This window comes from Colletes gigas, unplaced genomic scaffold (assembly GCF_013123115.1).
Source record: "Colletes gigas isolate AHSC1104 unplaced genomic scaffold, ASM1312311v1 Colletes_gigas_Sc00003, whole genome shotgun sequence".
NCBI lineage: Eukaryota > Metazoa > Arthropoda > Insecta > Hymenoptera > Colletidae > Colletes > Colletes gigas.
The window spans coordinates 4,743,134-4,761,477 of NW_025106632.1; the positions used below are offsets into that span (position 1 = coordinate 4,743,134).

Below are 18,344 nucleotides of genomic sequence, written 5' to 3' on the forward strand. Positions count from 1 at the left end.
TAAAATGTAAGAAAACCAAGTAGCAACATTATCTTATTTAAAAATGATAATCCATTTTAGCTATCATTTTGAATACTTGAGTAGTTATTGCAACTTGGTTAATATTCCACTCCAAGTCCAGTAAAACTATGACAATAGGAATAAAAAACCATTTAGAAATCTATTAGATCGAGGAATTGAAAAAAAAAAATTTCACATTTTTGTTTCGATGTAGAAATATATTCCTTGAAAATATTACCAATGTCGATCTCGTACATTCGGAACATTGTCATTTATATATCATGGAAAAATAAAACGCGAGGCAAAATACTATACAGAGTATACAGCCAATACTGGGAAAAATTTTAATGGGAGATTTAGGGGCCAAAATAAGACGAAAATCAGGAATACCAATTTGTTGATGGAGGCTTCGTTAAAAAGTTAACAATTAAATTCAAATTTTTCAAATCGTTATGGATAAATTATTTTCGGTTGCGGGATTAAATTACAATCGTTTTTGGTGGATATACATACCCCCGAAATCTTGCGCATTTGCGAGAAAAAAATTCGAGAAGGTGTGAAATTTTTCGGTGGAAAAAAAAAATTTCAAATCGTTTTGGAAAAATTGTTTTCGGTTGCGGGGGTCAATTATAATCATTTTTTGTGGATAGACATAAACTCGAATTCCTATCCACTTTCTAGACAAAAATTCGAGAAGGTGTGAAATTTTTCGGTGGAAAAAAAAAATTTCAAATCGTTTTGGAAAAATTGTTTTCGGTTGCGGGGTTCAATTAGAATCATTTTTGGTCGATAGACATACCCCCAAAATCTTGCGTATTTGCGAGAAAAAAATTCGAGGTGTGAAATTTTTTGACGGGGAAAAAAAATTTCAAATCGTTTTGGAAAAATTATTTTCGGTTGCGGGGGTCAATTATAATCATTTTTGGTGAACAGACATACCCCCGAAATCTTGCGCATTTTTTAAAAAAAAATTCAATACGGGCGGAACTTTAAACGTTAATAACTTTTTAACAAAGTCTCCATCAAAAAATTGGTATTCTTGATTTTTGTCTTATTTTGGCCTTTAGAATCTCCCAATAAAATTTTTCCCAGGGGTGCCATAACACCGTGCATAACCGATATGAATGCCACGTAATTGAACTAGTTGATCGTAAGTAGTATCGCGCTTACTAATGCTTTTCGTAGAACGTAAATTTAAAATCATTCGTATTCCTTTTCTATTCTTTACCACGACTAAGGACGGTTAATACTCGTTTGGACAAAATTCCAAATTTACGTTACGCAATGACATCAATGTTACATTTCAAATAAATATGTCGAAATGGTAATGTTACATTTAAATTTCTCGTATTATAATAGATATAATTCTCACGAATAAACGATAACGTTTTTTTTATATTACTGACGCGTCATTTCATGACGCATAAATTATGCCTCACCGATATCGGAAACTGAATGTACCCAGGCGATGACGGAAAAAAAAAAAAAAAAATGCACGCGCGTCGATAAAGCACGACAAAAATGCAGATAACATTTGCCGTTTGCCAAGCAACATACATTTACCCATTTCCCACTATAAAAAGAATACCGGGAAAACGAACCAAATACTCGTTAGAACTAAATTATCGTTTCTTGGTAATATCGATCGTTACGATCGATCGTACCTTCTTAAAAATTACGTGAATACAATCGTAAAGCTTCAACGGTAATGTTAAATTAAGAGGCTGTTCTTCCACAAATGAATATCCTAAATAAAACGCAATCTTACGATACTCGTAGCAATATTAATAATATAAGAAATTATTTTTCTTCCTACTTACAAAAACAAATACACAGACATGAACTTCACACTGTTTGCATCGAACACGGCATTTCCCTGGTCGATTCGTTTAACCTATTTTTGTTTGTTATTTTTTTTTTTTTGAAAAAGAATTTTGTTTGTCGAAGGTGGGAACAATGATGTGTAGTATTCGACAAAGTTATTTTCAGTCTTTCTAAATACAAAATGTTCACGTATCATTCTGATAATTAATGCTAGAAGGTCATATATCGAGGCGTCGTATCCGTGGAGTTCACACTGGCGTAGGAAGTGGTTGGGTGCTGATTGTTGTCGTTTTGGAGTAGAGGAGAGTCTGGCCCGCGTTCTTCGCTCCTGAATTCGTTTCTAGCCCTGCTGGCACAGTGGCGGGCTCTTCTGCGCCCACGGCGCGACATCACGCCTACAAATAGGAATAAAAAAAAAAGTATGTCTCATTGCACGCGTTTTGCGTTCACCACGACTTTCATAAGAAAACTGTAAATCAACTATACATACAAGGCGCCGTTAGTATTACTACGTACAGCCAAATAATAAAATGTGAATGATATAACCAAAAGTGCTTAAAGAGAACAAACAATACAGATGGCGCGTTAAAAAAAAAGGAGAAGGGTGCGAGTTAATTCTATCGACGGTGGCGCAACATTTTTTCCATATCCCTTTTTTTAACTCTACGAATAGCAGTAAATATATACAATACATAGACAGCTTCGTAATTTACGTTTACACGATTACGTACATGAAAATAGAATTGGCGACAAGCTGATACGCGATATACTCGACTAACCACAAGAGCACGCACGGAAACCACAAAATAGAAAGGAAAAGTTTCACGGCCATTTTACTAACGTGTTGAAACAACGAAAGAAGAAGTACAAAAATTAATGTTAACAGAGAAACGTGTTTTTACGAGAATGAATATTCCATCCCACACTCATCACAAACGCACATACAGGCAGCTCCGTCTTAGTGTGCAAACTTTTACGTTCAAGGTGGTACAAAAAGCTGGTACGGAAGAAAGCTGAAGATACTTGTTCATATAAATACAGATACCTGTACTGGAGTTCGGTAAATGTGATGTGAGGAAGTTCCACCGGGTGTATATTGAAAGTATTTACAAACGCTCGTGTAAATTACAAGACTAGGTACTTCGATCGATCGACTTTCGATTCGATCCATTTACGTGTCAAGCAATGTCAAGTGTTCGAAAGCAAAAGTAGTAGAGGTATAATTGTCACAAACCACGAAACAAAAAATAGAGACAGAGATAGAGAGAGTGTAGAAAATTGTGGACATCCTGCGTACCTATCTTTCGTATTCAAGCACTCTGAATGTAGGTGTGCTTGTCATGGGTGTGGGAGGGGAATTGTATTTGCTTACACGATGATTCAAGGAAGTCTCCTGTACGTTGTCCAGATTTCCCTGTATCGTTCTCTTGTGATTCGCCAGTTTCTCTCTGTTCATTGGTGTGCCTAAAACCACGACGAGTCGTGACGAAATTCGTTTAAATTGTTACTGTAGTCTGTTTGTCTTGTACCCGTTTGAAAACAAAATTATACTTCGTCCAGTAATACGCAACACCCGGGTGAACAAAACTACGCGACTGTGACAACATTTTATTGGTCCAATGTACAGTGAATTGAAATATGAAAAGATTCAACAAATGATTAAAAAAAAAAAAGATGTTGCGAATTTTTAAGCAATTCTTCCATTAAAGAATTATAATTATTATAGATAGATGATAACTTGTATAACTTTGTATTATATCTGTATCTATTCGAGATACAATCCTTCGTCGTTTCAGTCCCGTAACAAACACGTAATTTTCTTTACTCGGATGTGGAGTCTTACTGATTGAAGTATATTACAAGAAGGTGATTACAATTTGACGACAAATTTTTGCGATGGTACATAAACAAAAGCGAAAGACAAGTGACTTAATGTTTTGCCTGCAAAATACAACTTTCTTGCACGTTAATTATTACGATATACAGGGATATGAAAATCAAATTCATTTGTTACAGTAAAATCTCGATTCAACGTAATGCAATCCCCAGGGAAATTTTAATGGGGGATTCTAGAGACCAAAATAAGACGAAAATCAAGAATATCAATTTGTTGATTTATTCTTCGTTAAAAAGTTATTAACATTTAAAGTTCCGGCCATTCTGAATTTTTTTCTCGAAAATGCGCAGGATTTCGAGGGTATGTCTATCCACCAAAAATGATTGTAATTGAATCCCGCAATTGAAAATAATTTTTTTTCCCCGTCGAAAAATTTCACACCTCGAATTATTTTCTCGAAAGTAGGTAGGATTTCGGGGATATGTCTAGTCACCAAAAATGATTGTAATCGATCCCAGTAATTGAAAATAATTTTGTCGATTTTTCTTAAAAATTCGTTTTTCATTTTTAATCAATTTGTTTGACGTCCTACGGAAATTTTGTTTAGTTCTTTTTTATAGGTAGCCATGAGCTCTACTTCCATACTAAATTTCATTGTGATACGTTTACTATTGTAGAAGTTATGGACGTTTGAAGATGGGGCCATTTTTATGGGGTTTTTCTCATTTTACGGGGTTAAAAAGCAACTTTTCGAATATTCTTTGAATGTCTACATATTCTATACCAAAATACGCGTTGTTTGCATTTTTGAATTTTGAAATCCTCCAATCCGTTCAGAAGTTATGGTATTTTAAACAATTTTCATGAAATTTCGAGGAAGCATTTCTGGCCAGAAATGATATTTTCGGTAATGAATTTTTTTCTAGAAAGTGGATAGGATATTGGGGGTATGTCTAATGACCAAAAATGGTTATAATTGACCCCTGCAACTAAAAATAATTTTTTTAGAACGATTTGACATTTCTTAATTTTGTCAAAAATTTTCACACTTACTCGAATTTTTATCTCAAAAGTGGGTAGGATTTTGGGGGTATGTCTATTCACCAAAAATAATTGTAATTGACCCCCGCAACCGAAAATAATTTTTCCAGAACGATCTGAAATTTTTTTTTTCGTCGAAAAATTTTGGGCAATTAGATTTTTGGTTAATTTTTTTCTCGAAAGTGCGTAGGATTTTGAGGGTACGTGTAATGACCAAAAATGATTGTAATTGACCCCCGAAAACGAAAATAATTTTTTTAGAACGATTTGGAAAATTTTTTTTTCGCCGAAAAATTTCACACCTCGAATTTTTTTCTCGAAAGTGGGTAGGATTTCGAGGGTATGTATATCCACCAAAAATAATTATAATTGACCCCCGCAACTGAAAATAATTTTTCCAGAACGATTTGCAATTTTTAATTTAATTGTTAATAACTTTTTAACGAAGCCTCAGCCAAGAAATTAATAGTCTTGATTTTCGTCCTATTTTGACGAAAAGTATAACTTGGAAATGTTCCGACATAAAACTGTAGAGTTTTTGTCCGTTAAATCAAGAGTTTACTGTGTTATATTGCTCAATAAGTAGTGTTTCTTAAATAAAGAAATCGATAAAATCACAGATTAATAGAGTATGATTTGCATAAGGATCTACCATTTGCGAAGTTTGTGTAAGAAAATATAAATTACGAAGGAGAATTCTTACCTATGTAACTGAGTAATACTGGCAAGAATATTAAGCCATGCGCCGCCCCGAACAGTACAATACCCAGATACATTCTGAAGTAGAATACCTGAAAGCGTGTTCGACATGAGCAACTTAGGAAAACAATAAAAAGAATATGTATATGAACGTGGACGCAGAAAAATTTGTTTAAAACGCACCTGAAAGATCTGACTTTTTGCAAAGCCAAGTACTATGATACCACCGAACTTCGTAAGCGTGATACCGCTAAAAATGGAACTCCCCATGTTCGTCAGTGCGTCAGAAACTCGTTCGACCCTCGTCGCCTTTACCGATACCGAGAAGGAATGTACCAGATGGCTACAAAATTCCACGGCAATTCCTACGGCCTGTATATAAACAATTATTAATTCTGTCGATATTTCACGCTGAGAATATTCAAGTTTTCATGTGCTCACCATGACAAGATTGACCAAAGACACTGCGTTTAGCGTAATATGCCACCAATACATTAAACCACCAATGTTGACGACGATCATCGTGATGGTTATTATAACGACAACAGAAGAAAATATATCCAGGCCCATCAAGAAGAAGGTTACCACGAATATAGCGAACAACGATATTCCTATGCTATACAACGTGTCGGGCCACATCGTTAAGTACTGTTCGTAGAAGACGTAGAACACGCTGTACGGGAATACTTCGACAGTTGTTGAAGTGTCACCCATGTTTCTTAAGTTGGTATTGATCATATCTGTCAAGTTTGCCGACACGGTCCTTGCCGCTCTCATGGATTCGTAATAATCGGCGGAGGATTTCAGAATGGTGTGATAAGCCATGAAGTAGGATGCTCCGACTTTCGAGAGCTCTGTCTTTGGATCGGTAACGTAGTTCACGCCGTGGCCGTAAGCCGCGTGGCCTGCTTTGGCGCACGTATCGTCGGGATTGTCTTGCAAGAAAAACGACACGTATCTCTCAAAATCCATTGGCGATGGCCGACCATGGTTTCTGGTAATATTACACTTGGCGCAACGAGACGAATATTCTGAAAACAATAACAGAAGCAGCTTAATTGATTTGTTTAGTTAAATGTCGAAACACAAATGTCGGAGTAATTTCGTTCGTAAAGTGTCGCCAAACTGTTATCGCAAAAACACATATTTGTACCTGAATGTGGACAGAAGGAATTGTTTCCGACAAAGTATTTACAGCAAGTAGATAACTCCGTCCAATCCATGTAATCGTCCAACCACGACGACGCAGGTTTCGCAATGTATGTCCTACATAAAAAATAACGTTAGCTCAAATACTTTTTGTACAATTCAATGGAACCGAAAATGTGTTAACATTTTCGTTACCTGTTCGACTGTTGCGATGCTATAAATATTTGAGTAGATACCGAGTCGCTGTTACAATACTGACCGCCGCATACGAGATTCTGCGCATTCGTGTCCGAGTAATTTAGGCCGTCTTTCACGACAAAGTACATTGGTGGTCCAATTGATAAATATCTGTTTAAAAACTACAAAAGAAAAGTATAGATCGTTACGATCAGTTATTCGTTTGTACTTTCTTATCGATAAAATATCGATACTCACTTTAAAGTATTTTAAAACAAAACTATCTTCGGGCATGGAAAGTTCTTGATCCAAGCCAATTTCGATATGAGGAACAACGGCTATGCTCGAGCACAGCCATCCGAAAAAGACTAGCATGACAAGTGCGCGTGTCCATTTTTTTAGCAACAATGGAACGTATGCGACTTTAAAGATTTTGTACAAAATCCCGTTCACTATTTCCTCCCCGCTATCTTTCTTCGAACCATGAACGAAACAACACACGTCCAGTCTATTGTTCTAAAATAACACACAATCGATCACAATAAGGCAATTCGTTTTACAGAGTTATATGTTTAATTTTATTCGTTGAACTACTTACTACTTGTCGTACGGTGTCCAACGCCAGTAAGCTGACGAAACACGTTACTTGCAGTAGAAAGTCTACTAACAGAGCCATACCGGCGTAAAGAGCAAAAGCTCTGACTGCTGGCATGTCGGATAATCCACCTACAAAGACAAAGCATTTACGAAAGTCATAATAGCGCTGCAATTAATTTTTTACGATTGTATTTATTTAAAAATAAAATTAACACTAGAACTACCCGCAATTATAGTTTGTCTATTTGTACCAAAGAAATTGAAACGATAGACACGTGAAGAAATATATAATGCAATGGAAAAAAGTGTTTATACATTCTCTTATAGAAAATTACGATAAATTTTCAAAAATTCAGTCGAGTGAGGGGGTCAAATGTGCCCCCAGACCGAATTGAACGAACGATGGGTCATTCGATAGTTTATCCAAAAAGAACCCTGCATGCCAATTTTTAACTTGAAATCTCGACCGTGGGGGTAGTAATGGGGTGAAAACGAAAATCATGTTTTTGTACTATTTCTCTTGACCTATTGAGTAAAAAAATGTGAAAAAATTCAGACATTTCGGGTACCGGGGCACATATTTTAGGAGATTTTCAGAATAATAGTAATAGCAATACCTATTTACTGTAAAAGTCCTTCAATACGTAATCGACATTTTTCGGCATTTTTTACTATCTTGTTCTTCAATCTAAAAATCTGAAAATCTCCTAAAATATGTGCCCCGGTACCCGAAATATCTCTGAATTTAAAAAAATTTTTTTACCCAATAGGTCAAGAGAAATTGTACAAAAAACATGATTTTCGTTTTCACCCCATTACTACCCCCACGGTCGAGATTTCAAGTTAAAAATTGGCATGCAGGGTTCTTTTTGGATAAGCTATCGAATGACCTATCGTTCGTTCAATTCGGTTTGGGGGCACATTTGACCCCCTTTTTTACAAGTTTTATTAAAAATTACGAATGGGTCATTTTGACTGATTTGGTAGTTCTACTGTTAAAATTAACACGTGCAAATTGAAAGTTCAAATTAAATAAAAAAATAATCATTGCAAACGTATGATTATTTAGAATAATAAACGTTAGAAATATTTATTATATAAGTGTGTTTGTATTAATTATTCTCGTGACTAATTTCATGTGATTAATTCGTGTCACCTACCAAGGAAAAAGCAACAACTTTCCGATACACTGGTCAGCAACATGCTCGGCCCCACTTGGCCAAGGGTACGACCGATATGCTCCGGTATCGACTCGTTTGGTCTGCGACCTTCTCTTTGATGTGTTTGTACCAGAATGAAAATGTTGTCTACTCCGACGGCAAGGACGAGGAACGGTATGACTTCAATAATAATGAGCGTAGCGGGAACACCGATGAAACCAAACAAACCGACGGAACAAACGACAGAAGCCAGCACTATGAGCACACCGCCAAGACCGAGGGTAATTTTAGAGTCGATCTAAAATTGAAGTCGATATGTAAACATAAAATACACGTTAGACGAAGAAAAGGAAGATAGCGCAAACGGACTTAATGTATTTAAAATTCATGCTCCCTACGATCCTTACCAAAAGTCGACTGCAAGTCTTGATCTGTCCCAGAGAAATCGCAATATACGCGAACATAATGATGTATGACACTAGGATAGTCAGAACGTCCGACTGTGACTCGCGATTCAATTCATCCTCTATCGATCTTTCCGAGGTGAACGCAACATCCATAAATGCCGGCTTTTTCGTCGCTGTCCAATTTTTCATAAATTCGATGTAACTAACACCAACAAAAAATATCGAAGTAAAGATTCATTCTTTGATAAAAGTAGAATAAAAATTTTTACAACGGATTCTATTCTTTCTAATTTTTGAACGAACTACACATCTTACACCTACCTCTGTTCCCACTCCATCGCTGGATGAAGTTTGGATTTATCATGATAATTGTTTACTAGTATGGTTAAAATGATTGCTGTGGCTTTTTCGTACGGAGGATTGTGTAGATCCTGCCCTGGCTTTAAGAATCCTCCGACTGCGATCGCTGGTTCTACCGGTCCACCGTAAGGAGCAAGACAATCAGGATTGAACGCGTTTCTATGAACGATAAATATGATAAGGATCGTATTCTCATAGTTTACAAAATCTCTTTGAGCGTAATCGAGTTGCTTACTGCGAACAGACTCTGAAGTGGTCTAAATAGTTTACTGTGTAATTATCTTCATCGCTGGTTGCATTGAAATTCTCTACGCTATCTTGCCAATAACCCCAAATACTTTGAATGACACATTGCGAAACTGTTGGCGGTCCAGTGAAGGGACTGGTCAATGGAGCGAAACATATATTTGCCAAGGTGTAATTGTTCGGGGTAACTATTTGCTTAATTCCTTCTTGCAGTTGATAGATAGTCAGTAAGAAACTGTTGTTAAATACGGGGCCAAATATTATTGGGCCATCTGATGTGTTGTGTACGACCTGAGAGAAGTTTCCATGATTTCAAAAATGTTACGTACTTTCAAACAGCGATAGTTCTATTCCGTATTTGATTTAACTTACATTCGGCATATCAACTGATGTTATAATAATCTGTTCGGTTCTGTAAAATGGTTCGAAGTGTTCGTCGAAGTATGCTCTTTCGACGCGTGATCGCGATTGTGGAGCAGCCCATAATTCAACCGGATCGGTGGTAACGTGTATATATTTTATTCCGTGTCCCAACGTAACGATGAACAAGAAACCAACGAACAGCACGAACCACGGCCGTGATGCGCACGCTGAAAGGAATTTGAAACTTGAGATAAAGTGAAACTGCAGCATCGTGTAATATTATACGAAATGGCGTTTCCATACCTGTGCCCCACCAACAGAAGAATTCTCCCAATAATTTGTCGGTGCCCGCGCCCAATCTTTCGATAAAGGTCGACTGTTGTTCGTCGTCAAAGCCGCTCGGCAAATCATCTGCAGATATCACACCTATAAAAGTTCCCGTGTTATGAACAGTGGAATAATGTATGTATGACCAAAAGGGGTGCTGCAGTAAATGAAATAAATTGTAGAAGTTGTGCTGTAAACAATTACATAAAGCATCTATACATTAACATCGTATAAAAGAGGCATAGTTTAAAAGAATCGTCTTACGCTAAAGAGCTGCAACAAAAATGTCAAAATAGCATATAAGAATTTTACAAGGTTTTATAACAACGATTACGTTTCTACGTGTTTACGAGCACTAAGATTATGTTTGCTTACTGATACGGTAAAGCTTTTAAAAAATAAGTAAAATATGCTTCGTAGTAATCACAGAAATTTGCGTACTCCCATAAAACAATGTAGTATATTAGAAGTGAGAAATATAAAATCAGTTGATTATAAAAAGAACAAAAATGTTAAAAACCTTGAGTTTTTCTGCGCATATTAATCATGAAAACATAAGTTTTTTATAAGTACCACGTATACTTAGAACGAAGTATTTGTAATAGCTCGCGACAATAACTTGATGTATCGCTGATACATTTTGTAAATTAATTTCTTGCATTTCCTTTTAAGATATGTTCACGTAATATATGGTAAACATTCTAAGCGTGTTAATTTCTGAAAATTGAGGAGACCGCATAGTGATAATATACAAATTATTTCACATGCGAGAAATAATATTTAGTTTGGGTAAGCGATCAAGCACAGATAATAGGGGTAAACGAGCACAAGAAAATACAATGATACGAAAAGAAGTAATCAAAGGACAAGCACAAGTCCACATATTGAAGATACAGTTGGTAGGAACCTACTGGAACGCTTAGATTGAAGTGGGCTGTCTTCTTGGTCCGCGGCGAGAGCAATACGAGCACCATCTCCTGGGTGGTGTAACCCTGCGGCTAGGCGTCTACCCACCTGCCTTCCTACCTCCTCCCCTCGTGCGACTATACATATATATGCACACCATACATACAATCGATGATACTAAATTAAATCCTTTTCATCTTATATGTATAATTACATCCGTGATTCGAAACAGGAAAGTATGCACGTTAAAATGTTCAACTGTATTTGAAATTCACTACTGAAACACACTTATTTGTTATTGGAATCATTACTTATAACTGGAACAATGTTAATCTTGTGATAACTTTTATAATCCTACATGATTATTACACAGCGATAATGTGTCATTAATTAAAAGAACAGGAGAATAAACACAAACGTTTATCAAAACCAGATATGGTGCAGGATTTATGAAATTAATTTTTAAACCACAACCAAGGAACAAAAGAGTATAAAAATAACACAATCGTAAAAACCATACTGCAACCATAAAAAATAGGTAAATGGTATAGATTAGAGATCAGAGTAACTTGCACGAACAGTGTCTGTCGTCTTTAAAATTCACGTAAATAATAATTACATAGAAAATTAGTCACCGATGTAAAGTATAAAAGATTATGTGACTTGTCGTGGAATAAAATATTACGCAGTCTCGGGGAGAAAAGGACGCGCCGCGGGTCTGCAACTTTTGCGATACAGTTTCTTTTGGATAAATATTCTGAAATAGTAGTTCAAGTTTCTCACCAATTTGTTGCCTATTACTGAAGCACACTATCGCTAAGAGGAAGAGGGTAGAACCACCCACAAAAATAATTGTCATAGTCACTGCATAGCCATCGTAGCCAAAAATGGTAAAGGCTTCTGGAAGTGGGGGCAGTGGCGGTGGAACTGGACAACTGGCTTCGCAATCTACGCAACTGCAGGCTGGTGTGTTTTTCTGTATTATTTGAAAATAAGAAAAAGTCAAATTACTTTGTTCGCACTTCAGTTTCGACTAATTACGATTAGTTCGCACCAGCAATTAACATATACGTATGAAGAAAATCGTACAACGACCGACCGGCTTAAATATAATTGTGACTTATTAGCATTTTAAATAAGACTTGTCAATCTATTTAGAGAACATGTATTATATATTTACATGCACGTTAAATACTTACGTTCAATGCTTTACTACAAGGGGTAACTGCAGGATCCATAGGTGTAAATGGACCGACAGGCAGATCAGTGTTTTTATATGTAATTTGGAACGGTACGTAATTGTTATTCGCCGCATCGCCCATATAATGGTACCATTTTAATGGGGTACATCTACTCGCGCCCCATTCTCCGCACATTATGTCCATTGCTAATTGTCCGGTACTAGGTACCGATACTTTATTGCAGGAATTAAACGTACCCTCCAGATACTTATTCGTTACATAAACATCTATTTGATTAATATACTCGACGTCTAAGAAACAAACGAGTAAGATTAACTCGATGTAAATAGATGAAAAATGAAAAAGTACACAAATTAATTAACAAATCAAATTACCTCCATTTTTTTTTATCTCTGTGACGTTAATGAATTTGCTTTGTTCTGTGCTGCACGTAAATTCACAGAAATGCTTCACTAAATTGTCTAAGCAGCTAGGGCATCTGCTTATAAAATTGGCCGCCAATTTAACGTTCGCGTCCATTGTTGTTAATTGCTTTGTATCGCAACAAGTTGTAATTCCATTTCCAGAATCTTTAAATAGGTGAGGACAATTTTTAGAAAGTAATTCTTGCCCTATCAAGTCCAATGGCTTAGCTGGCCCATTGTATGGACAATTCTTTTTATGCATGAATGGATCTGTGTAACACTCTCCATACCAAATGCAATGTCCATCTCCTGCTGCAGAAACCTATCATCAAACAACAAAGGATTTTCTTTGGATTAAATTTAATCGAAATTCAGAAATATTTCAAAACATATTTATAATTATATAATAGTTGTAAATATAATTGTTTGTTAAAAAATATTTACATCGTTGTATTAATCGTACAATACTCAAAACTATACCGTATGACTATTCCGTATCAGAATAGTAATAAAACACAAAGGATGTGATATATCTTTCCACTGAATCATTCGATAAGAGGTAGATAGACTAAATGAAGTTATTGCTATAAATTAAATTGCTCAACTTTGACTTCGAGAAGAGTACAAAGGACGAAAGGTCTTTATCATATTTGTTTCGTTGAATTTTGAACAGATTACGTCTTGTTTACTCGTTAAATATTTGATAATAAAAAATAACAATAGAAATAAAAATATTTAAACCGGTTGTATTTTGGATGCAAACAACAATATCTGCGTCTCATTTTGCAATAAATTATTTTTCATTCGAGACTAAGGTCAACGTCGTGTAATTTTGTAACTTTATTACCATATTATCGATTTTCTAATTGTTTTCGACAATTACATAATTTTTCGGGGGTTTCTGCAAGTATTCAATACTTTTACGTTCTTCCAACGATCAATGTAAACAAAGAAGCTTGCCGTCAGCTAAAGATCTTACATATACATATACGTTATACGTAAAATAATCGTAAATGTATTCGCGTGTTCTTTCTTATCAGAAATCAACGTCAATGAATGCCTAAAGAAATTCCCATGGGCCTCGCCCCGACAAAGTGAGCTTAAATAGAAGTCATGTCGGTTAATCTGTCCCTTTAATGGATAAGGCAAAGGTATAATTAAATTTAATAGAGTTCTGTGCTCCGCGCAACGTCGGTGTCGAAGGCGATAGGCTTTCACGAGGATCGGCCGACGTGACGTCAACATGCGAAACATTTGACGAATCCTGGGTGTGGTGTACGTGTGTGCGTCGTGTATGTGTACGTTAAATCAGGTACAACTATATAGATATCACATAAGAACTATAAATAATGCGAAGAAATTACTTACCGCCCCTATAACGCACCAAACACCTAACACAAATATCATCACGTTTACACACGACATTCTAATGCCTGTCAAAGTCCGACTGTGACCTCGAGAAAACACATCAAGCCAATGCATAACGCGTTACACCGAGACGTAACCGAAATCGACCGATTCCTCGTTTCCACCGTAGTTCGATGCTATTGCAAAGAATTCTTGTAGTTATTCATCGCATCCACACATCCGCAAAATAGACGTGAAACGATACACGACCACGTTTCACTGAATAACTAACGCGACTAACATATCCCACTGTAAGCAATGCACAGTTCGACGGCGACACCACTAATCAGAGTCGACGCATCAAATATGATTCAGCGTCGTTCGGCTATTTTCGGCTCCGCTCGGGTTTCCTTCGTCCTCATGGCTAACAATGAGCGTTCAAATTTCTGTCTTCGAAATGATTCGAGACTGCTGAGCCTCAAATCACTTCGACGTTCACCGATACCAGATATTGAAAGCCTTTAATGTCTCCCGCTTACAAAATTCGTGATAAACTATCGCGTGTTAGCGATAGTTCGTTTTTCAAATTCACAGCTTTCCTTCGATATTCTGATTCGGATACAAGACTTCGGATTCCTAATTCCGATACCCAACAATGTCCAAATTGTTCTTAATCGCATTACTACTCATAATACAATATTTCACCGGGGATCCATAATTCATTCTTCATTTTCAGAGTCGTCGACCGTACTCTACATACATCGATTTACTTTGCAATGATTAAACGTATTCGATAAGAAGATTCACCAATGTTGTTATGAATAATGTAACCAACGGACAGACATCATGTCGCTGGCAGAATCGATATCATTGATCAAGAAAGTTAATCGTTATCATTTTTGTTATGTCACGTGTCGTTGTGTGCAAAGTTAATACCCAATTCGAAATCTTTATAACGTGTGTCTGTTATCTGACTCGGGTCCGATTCATCGTTAGCGTTACGCAGGTAATTGTTTCAACCAAATGGGATTAATTGCGTGCACGAAATCACTCGATGTAAACAATTATTACTGTCCGATGACTTTCATTTCTCTTCGTTCGTCGGTTACAAAATCGAAACGTCGTGGTGGTATTGATACATTCACGTGGAATAAACGTTAACGACTACCTGTACTTGACAGTATTGCGACTTATGTAATTCGTGCATAACTACGTGCATATATAACCACCCATCGGTTTCGTACGCAATAACTTTACGATAGGACAGGACACCTAGCGACCAACACCAGAAAGTTGTCCCTCGCACGGATCGATTCATAATATATCAGTCTCCTTGATGCATTAGGATTCGAATGTATTCCAACCTTGGTAGCAAGACTTCACTAATCTCTATCGTTAATCTTTACTTGCGTCGACAGGGGAAATGTTCTAGAACGTTAATCGCTCGGTGTCACCGATTTTCATCCATTAGAAAGCGCTGATGTTTGCCCGATAAACCCGAGTCAAACTCTCCTGGACACGGTTCGTGTTTCGTGTTTATAGTCAGATGACAATCTAAATTTTATTCCATCTTACGATCTGACCGGTGGCACAATATCCTCCTGAAATTGTCGAAGACCCTCGGCTAATATCCATACGACAAATAAACAAACACGATTTCGGGGGTAGAAAAACATCGGAGTCTAAGATTGTTGAATCGTTGGGTCATACGAGCTGCAATGTGGGTCACGGTCAAGTAGTTGGTTATACAGGGCGTTTCATTTATTTCAACTACCTTAATATTTTGTTTTTTTCTTAAGGATATGTAAAATTGTTTCCTTCGAGAGAACAAATGTTATAATTGTCGACTCCTTTTCAAGGTTATCCCCCCCTCTCCCTCGCATTGCAGTCATCGATATTGTTCCAGTTCTAACCGCATTCTAGTAAAAAAAAATTGTATAGTAATTAATAAACGTTTACATAGTCGCATGAAGTAATAATTAATATGCAAGAATATAAAAATATATTAGAAAGTATTTGTATAAATTCAGGTGAGTTTTCACGTATGCAAGTAAAACGTTGCTGCTCGTCGATAACAGCAATGCTTATCCGATTACACAAATTCCTAGCATGATTCCAGCTAGACTGTTCGTCGAAACGCTGACACCGCGGTCCGTGTTTAGAAGATAAAGCGTTTCCAACGGTTGAACGAAAGGTAGAAAGCGTTCGGCGTACGTCAGAAGTCTGCGTCTTAAAAATAATGTAGCCATGATACAATTTAAAGAAAATAAACCTAGAACAGTTCTTATTCGTGAACGATCATGGAATAGTTGTCAAATTTATAAAAATAAATAATTTACTTGTTGCATGACACCGTGATTAAGAATCACTGGTTTAAATAAACGTTAATTTAGTCAATAGGTAGGTGTACTTCGTTCGTCCGTGTCTACCTTCACGTAATGCGTCGCGCAACTCGTGAAAGGTGATACTTAAACTCTTCCTGTTTTGTTTTTGCGTTCTCGAGCGATCTTTAACCATCGGCTATAATGATTTAGTTACCCGGAATAATTAATGAGTATGAGAACCGTGATTCGGTAAATAACATAATCGCTCGTCTGACACGGAAACGACTGTTTTCCCGCCAACGGTTACAAGTGTCCTTCGTTAATTATCGCAAACAAGAATCATTTTGGGTCAAAGGTCTGTAATAGAAAAATTGGATGAACGTGAGCGAGATTTGAAAAAAATGGATGGCATCGTTTGAAACCGACCGGTCAGACATCTAGTAGCTGGACGCGGAATTATTACGAAGGTAAACATATCGCAAGAGATTTTCGATGTATCGAGTGTGAAGGGACAGCCACGTCCTTGATAACGACGATTTTTGTTCGTACAGGCCACCGTTTGATCACCGCACGAAGAAAGCCAATTTTCTCGGAGTATTTATCGCATCGATGAAACTGTATTCCTTTCTTCTACGCTGTTTACAGCGTGGCCTCGTAAGTATTTTCTTGTCACGGGACGTCATTAAACCTCGTTCTTTTTCTCGAACCGTATACCAGATGGCAACACCTTCACAAATATTTTCGTTTGTTTACTTTCGAATCGCGGCGATGTACACGAAACACGTCACCCCGAGAAATACAAAATTCTCGATCCCTGTAAAATTTAAAAAGAGATAAACACCTTCAAATACGAGCTATCGATGTCTCAGAGCTATGTTTAATCACTCCCTGTTCGTCAATAACGTACGAAAATGTTTAACGTGTACCCGCGTCGATGCTGTCGGATATCATCGCGACGTTCCATTGAAAAGATACTTTTTCTTTACGATAAAGCCTGTGGAATCACAACGGAGCCTCGACACCGTAAATCTTGACTACTTGAAGCCGGAAGTGGTGCTCAGCGAGAACAATCGGAAGTTGTTTATCGAGAGGCTCAAGGCTCGTAAACCCATAAAGGCATTGGACGAGAATGTGAATCGTGCTGCCGTTTTGGTGCCATTGTGCAAGCACAAAGGTGAACTGGGGTTTTTGTACACACTGAGGTCCACGAAACTGTCCTCGAACCGTGGACAAGTCTCGTTTCCAGGCGGTATGTACGACAAGGAGGATCTTAACCTTCAAGAAACCGCGTTGCGCGAAACCTGGGAGGAACTTAAAATCCCGAGGGAGAAGATTGACGTTTGGACTTCCGGTAACTTGATCGATAAGAAGAACGTACATGTAATGCCCGTTTTCGGTTATATCGGCGATATCGAGCCGAATAAACTTCAGATCAACACGAACGAGGTGGAAGAAGCTTTCATTCTCAGTTTGAAAAATCTGTGCGATCTCTCGTTATGCCGATATACGCAGTTTCGCGACTCTTACACTCTTCCGGTTTATTTGGGCGGGAAACACCGCGTTTGGGGTTTCACGGCAATGGTAACGCACATGATTCTAAACGCTTTAGTACCTGATGCCTATAAGCACAAGCTCGTATACGTACAACCAATTTTGCCAAAGATTAAAGGTACACTTAAGAATAATGTTCATTCGTGAGGTTATAATATTATTTAACTCTGTACTTTTCATTCTCCGTCTCTATGTATAATTTCACTGATAGCATAAAGGATTGAAGAAATTGTTATCCCTCTTTTCTTAAAAATTAGTAATACGTTTTGTAACTGTGTAATTATTACCAATGACCAGTGTTTTGTGAATTTTATCTCTGAATAATAAACACTCCCCGCGCCATTTTTCTCCGTTAACGAATTCTAATTTACGAATGAATTTACGAAGGTACCGTTGACCAAAGTTTACGAATGAATAAAAAAT

The 18,344-nt window shown here is 37.0% G+C and overlaps 2 protein-coding genes across 7 annotated transcripts; one reads left to right on the forward strand and one right to left on the reverse strand.

Annotated features, from left to right (window-relative positions):
• Nucleotides 1-976: 976 nt before the first annotated feature.
• Nucleotides 977-15,295, reverse strand: LOC122404934 (NPC intracellular cholesterol transporter 1). 5 transcript variants are annotated; one of them, XM_043409336.1, is made up of 20 exons: nucleotides 14,068-15,293; nucleotides 12,670-13,021; nucleotides 12,293-12,585; nucleotides 11,877-12,069; nucleotides 11,099-11,230; nucleotides 10,164-10,286; nucleotides 9,870-10,087; nucleotides 9,487-9,788; nucleotides 9,213-9,410; nucleotides 8,892-9,093; nucleotides 8,485-8,782; nucleotides 7,326-7,453; nucleotides 6,986-7,243; nucleotides 6,746-6,909; nucleotides 6,555-6,667; nucleotides 5,843-6,432; nucleotides 5,585-5,773; nucleotides 5,406-5,493; nucleotides 3,197-3,288; nucleotides 2,080-2,219 (listed from the first exon to the last, which is right to left on the reverse strand). In XM_043409336.1, exons 1-20 carry the CDS (start codon nucleotides 14,179-14,181, stop codon nucleotides 2,214-2,216), a joined length of 4,053 nt encoding a protein of 1,350 aa, XP_043265271.1. In that variant the 5' UTR covers nucleotides 14,182-15,293; the 3' UTR covers nucleotides 2,080-2,213. The 5 variants fall into 5 exon arrangements, with proteins under 5 accessions (XP_043265268.1, XP_043265267.1, XP_043265272.1 ...); XM_043409334.1 differs by having other exon boundaries at nucleotides 2,086-2,219; nucleotides 3,122-3,288; XM_043409333.1 differs by lacking the exon at nucleotides 3,197-3,288 and having other exon boundaries at nucleotides 977-2,219; nucleotides 10,164-10,271; nucleotides 14,068-15,295.
• Nucleotides 15,296-16,565: 1,270 nt separating this feature from the next.
• Nucleotides 16,566-18,300, forward strand: LOC122404679 (nucleoside diphosphate-linked moiety X motif 8). Of its 2 annotated transcripts, XM_043408861.1 has the most exons (3): nucleotides 16,566-16,837; nucleotides 16,922-17,024; nucleotides 17,364-18,300. In XM_043408861.1, the coding sequence occupies exons 2-3, from the start codon at nucleotides 16,980-16,982 to the stop codon at nucleotides 18,066-18,068; spliced, it is 750 nt and encodes a 249-aa protein (XP_043264796.1). In that variant the 5' UTR covers nucleotides 16,566-16,837; nucleotides 16,922-16,979; the 3' UTR covers nucleotides 18,069-18,300. The 2 variants fall into 2 exon arrangements, with proteins under 2 accessions (XP_043264796.1, XP_043264797.1); XM_043408862.1 differs by having other exon boundaries at nucleotides 16,566-17,024.
• Nucleotides 18,301-18,344: the final 44 nt, after the last annotated feature.

Excerpts from the sequence above, each read along its gene's own strand:
- LOC122404934 (XM_043409332.1), bottom strand. The coding sequence starts at position 14,181 with ATGCATTGGCTTGATGTGTTTTCTCGAGGTCACAGTCGGACTTTGACA. Across the intron at positions 9,411-9,486 it reads CACTTCAGAGTCTGTTCGCA|AAACGCGTTCAATCCTGATT; the intron begins GTAAGCAACTCG and ends TATCGTTCATAG. Across the intron at positions 8,783-8,891 it reads AGACTTGCAGTCGACTTTTG|ATCGACTCTAAAATTACCCT; the intron begins GTAAGGATCGTA and ends CTTCAATTTTAG.
- LOC122404679 (XM_043408862.1), top strand. The coding sequence starts at position 16,980 with ATGAAACTGTATTCCTTTCTTCTACGCTGTTTACAGCGTGGCCTC. Across the intron at positions 17,025-17,363 it reads GCTGTTTACAGCGTGGCCTC|CCTGTGGAATCACAACGGAG; the intron begins GTAAGTATTTTC and ends TTTACGATAAAG.